Source organism: Euleptes europaea, chromosome 7 (assembly GCF_029931775.1).
Source record: "Euleptes europaea isolate rEulEur1 chromosome 7, rEulEur1.hap1, whole genome shotgun sequence".
Taxonomy (NCBI): Eukaryota; Metazoa; Chordata; class Lepidosauria; order Squamata; family Sphaerodactylidae; genus Euleptes; species Euleptes europaea.
In genome coordinates, this window is record NC_079318.1 from 12,458,234 (window position 1) to 12,467,335 (window position 9,102).

The window sequence follows — 9,102 nt, forward strand, 5'->3', positions numbered from 1 at the left end:
CACACAACTATAAGGCTATCATTTAAATTTTTAAGAAATATTTTTTTCAAAAAATACATAAGTGGAAAAAAGGTACAATTAAAAGTTTTGTAAAATAAATGTATATTTTAGTAATTACAGTGTACACATATTGTACATATTACTGACAGTATACAGTAGATACTAAATGTAAATAGTTCGTTATAATTGAATTTTTAATTTTTTAAAATTTTAAATAAATGGTGGATAGTTGCCTACAGTAATAATATTGAAACTTCTATTATATTTTCAAGCTACTAAAAGGTCATTTGGATGGCCCAGGCTAGCCTGATCTCATCAGATCTCAGAAGCTAAGCAGGTTAGTATTTGGATGGGAGACCATCAAGGAATAACAGGGTTGCTGTGCAGAGGAAGGAACTGGCAAACCACCTCTGTTAGTCTCTTGCCATGAAAACCCCAAAAAGGGGTCGCCATATGTCGGCTGCGACTTGACAGCACTTTACACACATACAAAAGGTCATTAACATTTTTAACATATTGTCTAATGTTTAGGGGCCCCCACTTCATCAGGGGCCCACAGGGCCCACTTGCCACCGGGGAAGCTGACACCCTGGCCAGTCCGACACTGGCTGGCACCTTTCCTGGTACCAAGTGTTTTTAGCAAGTGAACTTTTGCTTAGCAGGGCTTCCGATTGGTTATGTAGATTTTTAAAAAGTTGCTTTGGCAGCAGCTGCCACCAGAGCACAAGATCTTCACTGCGTGACTGAAGGTGAGCTATGTGTATGCAAGAAAATATTTTTAAACAATATAATCATTTTACATGTCATCCTGAAATGTTGAAGTTACTGTTAGCATTATACATGACTTCACTCGCTGACATCTTGTATTTGGCTCCACTTTTTATGACAGCCATTTTGTGGTTTGCTCCACCATTGTTTCAGAATTCTAAAGGTGACTGCAGGTTCAAAAAGGTTGGGGATCCCTGATCTAAACAGCCATATTCTAAAGATCTGTTTAGGACGAACATAGCAGCACAATTTGGCCAGTATTCCTATCCTGAACACAACTGGACGATTCTGCTTTCACGTCATGCTTTTGGGAATAGCTTTGGCTTGCAAGCAGTCACAGTATCCAAAACCTAAATCTTGGAACTTTGCAGTAGAACACCCTCCTTACTTCAATCCCAGTGCAAGCAAGGTCTTCCTGGCACTTCCCTGTTCTTTGCTGAGGAATTTATAACTGGAGGACCAGAATGCAACAAGAGAATAAGGGGGCAGGACTTCTGGTTGGGAGCAAATGGAACAGCACCACAGAAATACTGTGCTTACCTGCGCATTTGGAAGGGATGCACCCCTATTTATCCAAATGTAAACAGGGAAATATTGAATAAGGACATTTAATATAATGGAAATATCTATATCAAACAAAGCTCTTATGTTCCTCCAAATCTCTCTTCTGCCCAATCCTACTCGAAGGTCTACTTGGTACAAAAATCTTCAGTCAAAAAATGTTGCATAAAGGGGCATGGGAGCATAACTGAGTTTTTTTGGAGTTTGCAGGTATGGCTGTGTGGTCAGCAGTAAGGAATTTATCTACACCTGTCACCCCAGAAGTCTGGAATATTTCATCACTCCCATCAGTGGAGCATCTATTCTGCTTGAACATTTTCTGTGATGTTTCAACAGCACCATCAAGTGGCTTTGTCTCTTCAGAGCATGTGCTAGCTATGAAGCAATTCTGCAGTCAACTGGAAAAACAGGAGTAAATTAAAATCAAGGTAGTTCAAGAACCCAACCAAAGGGCCTTAAGTAAGCAGCCCTCTTATAGCAATCTACCATAGTGTGACACCATTTGAGTACCATCATCAATAACTGTCAAAGCATCACCGTGTTTACATTTAAAACAATGAAAGTTTCACTCCACCAAATATTTGAAATAGCACAAAATCTTTTAACAAGTTTTTGGCACTAATCTGAATTTGCAATATAGCTTTTCATTTTCTAGATGTCTGATCTGATACTACCAGTTTTCAAGGATAGGACATACTGAAAGTCTAAGTGAAATATCGAAATTTGTCATAGTATTTAGATGGTCGCAGCCTGATAGCCCAGCCTAACTTGATCTCATCAGAGCATGGAATCTAAGCAGGGTTAACCAGTCATTACTTGTATGGGAGACCACCACGTACTGCTACGCAGCAGCAATGACAAACCTACTCTAAGTCTCTTGCCTTGAAAACCCTACAGGTTTACCATAAGCTGGCTGCGACTTGACAGCAATTCTTACCACCAGGAAATTACATTGACACAGAAAATTTGTCAACTGTGGCCTAAGATCCAAGTATGCTGCAGCAAGCACATGTTCACTGTAATAAAGTGGCAGGCCCAGTTGAGATAGTCAGCAGCCCAAACACAAGTACTTGTCAGGATGTGGAATGCAACTGGCAGGTTAGCAAGCAGGTATGTAGAAGACTTGGCTTTTATATGCCGACTTTCTCTACCACTTAGAGACTCAAACCAGCTTACAATCACCTTCCCCTCCCCACAACAGACACCCTGTGAGGTGGGTGGGGCTGAGAATGTGACTTGCCCAAGGTCACCCATCTGGCTTCATGTGTAGGAGCGGGGAAACAAATCCAGTTCACCAGATTAGCCTCCGCCGCTCATGTGAAGAGTGGGGAATCAAACTCGCTTCTCCAGATCAGAGTCCACTGCTCCAAACCACTGCTCTTAACCACTATACCACGCTGTATATGAACATTGGATATTTACTCTATGAACTATATAAGCATGTAAATGCAACTAGCTTGGAGGCCAGGAGGCACCTGAATCACACTTTATACTAACCACAGGTAACTTCCCAGATTTGGAGGCAGCATTGTAGAACTGTCATTGTTCACAATACACATTAAAAACTGACAGACTGACTAAAGCATAAGCAAAGGGTCCACAGCTTTAAAGCCAAATCAGGCTCTTTAAAAAAGAAAATGAAATTTAAATACTTAAGCCAGTGTGTGAAAACCGTTGGATAGGGTGCTCTACTGTATATTATTTATTGTGTATATTTATTCATGTCTTCCTGATGACTCGCAACAACCAGTATTTCAGTTGCAGAAACGTTTGTTGATCTCTTGCTCTGAATTTCAATGTAGTTTTACTCTTTAATTGTAAAAGGTTGTAGACAGTCTGACATAAGCTTTTGTGGACAGGAGTACACTTTGTCAGATGCGAAAAATATAGGCTCTGGACTATAAATGCTCTTGATGTAATCACTTTTTGAACATGATACACATGTACATTTTCTTGTTCCACCAGAGGAAATGTATGTTTATGATACACAAAGCACTGGCTTTAGTTTATAAAGTTAAATTTATTTTTCAGCAAACAGACAAATATTTACGTATTTACAAATATATACAGAATAAACTTCAAAGAAGGATATGAGGTAAAGAAAAGCTGGTCACCAGAATATTTGTCCAGAAAAGGAGATAAAATATTCAGGCTATACACACACGAGTGGGGGCATAACTTTAAATTTCATAGATTCTGAAGTCATGAGAAAAAGCCAAATCTAATGTTTTGGAAATGACCAGATTTGAACACTTGGTAAGAATTTAAAACTACAAATATAAATAATTGTGTAACTAGCAAATGAAAAAAAAAATCCTTTTCATACTTAACTCAATTTTTGTAGCTTCCAAGAAAAAAGGTAAGTTTTTTTCAGGAGGCATGAAGTCAGAGTATATAATTAAAATGAAGTTCATTCTTTAAAACAATTTTATTCTTCCCTTGCTCCCCTCATGCACTAATAAAATTTTATTGCAGAGCTACTTGCCAAAATGGTTTATTAGCCTGCTAATTTTTAAAGCATATGGTGGATACTGTTTAAAATTTCTGCTAAATATCCTTTTTTTAAAAAAGCAGGGGATCATAGGACAGTAGTTACACAAAGTTCCTTTAAAAACAAGCTTCTTTTTTTTTTTAAAGCAACTACTGGAAAGAATTCCAAGATACATTTACATCTAACATTTTCTTTAAAACATGTTATAAAAAACTAGTAATTTCATGTTCACTTTTTTGAGGGGTCTCCATATGACCTATAGAGTGCCCTAGCCACAGTCTATCCTACACAAATCATAATCTTCTCAAGTTCTGCTTGCTTTTTTTGGTACCAGGAAGGGGCCCTTGTTTGGAAGCTGGTTTCACAGGCTTTTCACTTGTGCAGTCCTTGGCATTGTGATAGCTGCACAAGCACTTGGTGCAAAAGTCAAAACCACAGCTTTCACGGATACACACTGCCCTTTGTAGGTGAGAATCATATTTTGCAGGAGAGCGACAACGGTGACAAATTTTCAGGCTTTCAGTATTTTTCAGAGTCTTGGCAATCTGTTGAGAGAGAAAAAATGTTTAAAGATTTCCCCCCATCCTCTGAACCAATGACAAGACTAATGGAACGCAGATATATCCATATGTTTCCAAATCCATCTACTAGAGAGCCCTTGGCTGTCTCTAATTTGTGCTCCAGCAACCAAAACAAAAGCACAGGCTAGTAAATGGTTCAAGTGTTGCTGAATGCATTTTTTACAATATTTGCAGTAATATGGTACACAATTAAGTCATGAGTAATATTTGAGCGGTTTGTGGACACCACTGGCAGACAATGAGAATTTTAAACTAAGGTTACCTCAGAAAACTGTGTGTGCCGGCTGTGAGAAAAACTCCAACTACTGACGTCAGCCTTGAGTCTGGATGTGTTTTTTAAAGAGCTGTTTTGCACAACTGATGCTTTCTGAACAAGCGCTAACACTTCTCGGTGAGGAACATATTCCCTTGTGTCAGCTGTTCTTGAGGATTTCGCGCTGTTATTCTGTTGAGAGAAGACCCATGTATTAAGTATTCTAGAAAAAAATGCAGATATTTGCTTCTATATTAAAATGCAACTTTTCTGTTCTTTGATGGAAAAAACAAGAGATGTGAGATGTTACAGATTAAAAATGCAAAGACCCAAGAGGGCTACTGGTGTGAAAGATGAGCCAGAGCAGAGATTCAGACAGCCTTCCTCCCAGCTATCCCTTCATCTTTTTCCCACCCACACGATCAGGCAACCACTCTCACCAGTCTAATGGCCTTCCATGATTCTAGCAGAGTTCCCCCTGCCATTCATGAAATAGCCACCTTCTCAGAAAAAGAGGTTCTGCACAGTGAAAGTCTGACTGGCAGGTGGCTGGGTCAGGCAGAGCAGAAAGAGAAAGCAAGAGAAAGTTGGTGGTGGGGAGGGTCTCTGAACCTTCTGAGTGACCTCATACTGCTGTTCATCTGTGTGCACGCAAGGCCAGAGGGTGGGGTACTTGATCTCTGCATACGCAAACTAATAGCAGGTTTTCTAAAGAGCAAATGTATGGGCTCTTGTGACCCAGAAACTGGGGTTTCTGCAGCCCACCTGAGGGTCCCGACCCTCAGGTCAAATATCACAGCTCTATATAGCCTTTTGCACCGAGTCTACATCATTTATATGTGCTTTAAACTGGATTTTAGTCCCCAAGATGAATACCTGTATGATGTCAAAAAGGGCGTGGGAAATCAAATACTTACAGAAATTAATCTTAATGCCTTGTTATATGTCTGTAAAGCCCGCTTGTCTTCATGTAGAATTTTCTTCCACGTTGTGCTCACTTTAGCCATGCTGTTGTGAAAACAAATCTTTCAGTTATATCCCAAAAGCAATAAGAAAGTTCACTGTTTAACAGAGTACAATTTTATCCACTGAAAATTTAAAAGGCACCTTTTATAGACCACAGATCATATTTGTGTTGGAATGTATGGGCTCCCCTCCCCAACCTCCTTTTAGGACTCTTGACTTCAACTTTAGGAGCTATTGATTTTGCCTGCAAGGAGGCTTTTTTAAAAAAAGCTGATTTCAGAAATGTCCACTTCACATTTAGCACAGTAAGAAGCTGGACATGTTCCTAATCTACCCTGAAATGGTTCCAGCTTCAATAAAGAGTAAAAGAGGAAAACATGATGAGTGGGTGGTTGATTAATTTCTGACTTTGCTTAGGATCTCTGTGGCTTTGAGGAGGCCCTTAAAAATTTTGTGATTTCACATTCTATATTTCTAAGTACCAAATAAATAAATAAATAAATAAATACATAAACTCACTTTATCAAGTCTGTATCACTGAGGTGTCTTAGGATGTTTGCTAATATGTGCCTGAATTCTCTGTGGAATAGTTCACTAAGGATGTCCAAACCGTCCACTCCCATTTTTCTGCCGATTAGATTAATAAAACTCATGCTTCCCCTGGAAACCATTTTGTCCAACAAAGTACCCCATGACTTTGGACTTCTTTTAGTGGTTCTTTTCAAAGTTGAGCAAACAAGTTCCTCAAAATGGAGAACTGGAAGCAAATTCCTTTTTGAACACTGCAGCTGACTTTTATTCTGAATGAGACTGCAGTTTGGTGTCTCAAGGTTCCCTGCCAATGGCATACTGTCATCATGTTCAATGGATTCATGTGGACTACTCAGCAAAGAGGAATATCCACTATCCTCAGTAAATTTGCTACTTTCCAGTGCATTTGTTCTCCTAGCAGGCCCCCACAATATTTGTTGATTTTCTTTGTTATGTATGAGCTTCCCTTCACTCTTGACACTCATATTTCTGATGCTTCCATGGTGCAGGTCACTGTACAAGAGCCTCTGGTACTCTTTGGCACAGTCTTTGCAAAACTCTTCATCGTAATCAGAAGCGGAAGACTCTTCTGTTCTTTTATCCGTTCCACATGGTTTTAACAATGGAAGTCCACAATGAAGATGGTTACAATTAAAATCACACTTCATTTTCAGACTGGTTAAGGACCGCTTTGAAACTATTTTCCAATGTGTATCCTAGAACAAAAAGAAGACATTAGTCATCCTTAATAGCAGAATAGGGATTGCTAATGAAATGTATCATAGTTGACCTTTAGCTTACGTATAGTTAGAGCAATGGACAAAACACAGGTTGCACAATACTGACCTTCAGGTAACTATCAATTTGAAGTGTGCGTGTGTTTTTTTAAGGCTGCATAAACAAAGACTTGGATCCACTGAAACATTGCTGTGGAGACATGGATTTACATCATGGAGTGCAACTTTCTCGACTCTTCCTCTCTTTACAGACTAAAATACTGTTCCAGGGCAGAGGTCTTTTGTCCCCCAAGAGCAGCATTTAGCAGGCATTTGGGGCTGCACAGGGAAGGGGAGATGAGAAAGGCATGTTCTGCAGGCAGAAATGCTCTGGGGGATTCAAACCATAAAGCATCTTTTGAGTATTTTGAGAAAACCAGATAAGAGTATCATTTTCCAAAACAGAACAATTCATCTTTAAAAATGGCAGTTTGTGCTTAATTTTGAAACATATTAAGTTAGAAAACCCTAAATGCTGTTAACACGCAGTCTCTACCCAAGCAATCAGGCCTCAAGCAATTGGCTGCCTCCCACCTTTTTCACTTGATACCTTTGATATTAGGGGGCTTTCCTTCACCCAAGAATACTGCTAGAGATTAGGTAAAGCAGCCTTTCTTCCAAGGCAAAAGGAACCCAAGGGATTCCAACAGAATACCTCATGCCTTGAATTACATAAAGATACATCACTCCTTTTCTTTAGTGCCACAGCAAACAAGGTTGTAACCTCAAGCTGAGCCACAATGCCATTTTGGTTACATGTCAGAAGGCGCTGACAGCATTGCCTTGTAGACATGCTAAAGGATATCTTATGGAGGAGCAGCAGTGATATCACAGGACCAAGAATATTTGTAGAAACCTGTCCTTCTGACGAGCATTTCAGATGGCAATCCTAAACATTAGGGAGAAACCCTTATCGAACATAGTGCCTTCTGTGTTCACAAGCAGGAAATGAGGTTGCAGACCTAAGATTCCAGAATGAACTACACCACTTCAAACTACAGGGGTGTAGTAACGTTTTGGTATGTTCCCCTATGTTAAAAGCTTCTGACAAATGGAAAAGGCAGCAAAACAAGCTATTTCGCCATTTATGTGGAATCTGGAGCACAAAAGAACATTGAGAGTTAGAAAGCATTCCCCGCACTCTGAAGAGGTCTGGCCCATCCTGTCGTCTCCTGAAAATTCCCTCAATACAGGTTTAGAGCAGAGAACGTTTCTCTGTATCCTAGTCAAAAGACTGCACCCTTCACAGATTGGTATACGTTGAGTAGTGAGAATTTTGTTGCTGGGGCCCAATGAGCGGCTTCAAACCTCATCCTCAGAGAGCCAGCGTGGTATAGTGGTTAAGAGCGGTGGACTCTTATCTGGAGAACCGGGTTCGATTCCCCATTCCTCCACACGAGCAGCAGACACTAATCAGGTGAACTGGTTTGGTTTCCCCACTCCTACACATGCAGCTAGCTGGGTGACCTTGGGCTAGTCACAGCTCTCTCAGCCCCACCTACCTCACAAGGTGTCTGTTGTGGGGAGGGGAAGGGAAAGATGGTTGTAAACTGGTTTGAGTCTCCCTTAAGTGGTAGAGAAAGTCGGCATATAAAAACCAACTCTTCTTCATCCTGGTACATTTGACCCCTATGCCCTTAAATCAGGGCCTCTTAAACTTTTTCCACTCATGACCCCTTTTCACATGAACACATGAAGCTGCCCTATACTGAATCAGACCCTCAGTCCATCAGTCAGTATTGTCTACTCAGACCGGCAGCGGCTCTCCAGGGTCTCAGGCGGAGGCCTTTCCCATCACCTACCTGCCTAGTCCCTTTAACTGGAGATGCCGGGGATGGAACCTGGGACCTTCTGCATGCCAAGCAGATGCTCTAGCACTGAGCCATGGCCCCTCTCCAGGGTCTCAGGCAAGAGGTCTTTCCCATCACGTACCTGCCTCAGGCAGAGGTCTTTTCCATCACCTACCTGCCTAGTCCCTTTAACCGGAAATGCCGGGGATTGAACCTGGGACCTTCTGCATGCCAAGCAGAGGCTCTACCACTGAGCCACGGCCCCTTCCAAGAAATTTTTACAGGTCCCCAGGGTGTGTTTGTGTGTGTGTGTGTGGATAGATAGATAGATAGATAGATAGATAGATAGATAGATAGATAGATAGATAGATAGATAGATATAGAT

General features: G+C 40.7%; 1 protein-coding gene across 1 annotated transcript; it reads right to left on the reverse strand.

Moving 5' to 3' along the window:
* Positions 1-4,107: 4,107 nt before the first annotated feature.
* Positions 4,108-6,824, reverse strand: FBXO5 (F-box protein 5). Its single transcript, XM_056853232.1, has 4 exons — positions 6,140-6,824; positions 5,572-5,662; positions 4,664-4,846; positions 4,108-4,365 (listed from the first exon to the last, which is right to left on the reverse strand). Exons 1-4 carry the CDS (start codon positions 6,817-6,819, stop codon positions 4,114-4,116), a joined length of 1,206 nt encoding a protein of 401 aa, XP_056709210.1. The 5' UTR covers positions 6,820-6,824; the 3' UTR covers positions 4,108-4,113.
* Positions 6,825-9,102: the final 2,278 nt, after the last annotated feature.

What these genes read in the sequence shown, in the direction of transcription:
- FBXO5 (XM_056853232.1), bottom strand. Translation starts at nt 6,819, where the DNA reads ATGAAGTGTGATTTTAATTGTAACCATCTTCATTGTGGACTTCCATTG. An exon ending in AGTGATACAGACTTGATAAA is followed by an intron (nt 5,663 to 6,139) that starts GTGAGTTTATGT and finishes TTTTCACAACAG; the next exon opens with CATGGCTAAAGTGAGCACAA. An exon ending in GGCACACACAGTTTTCTGAG is followed by an intron (nt 4,366 to 4,663) that starts GTAACCTTAGTT and finishes CTCTCTCAACAG; the next exon opens with ATTGCCAAGACTCTGAAAAA.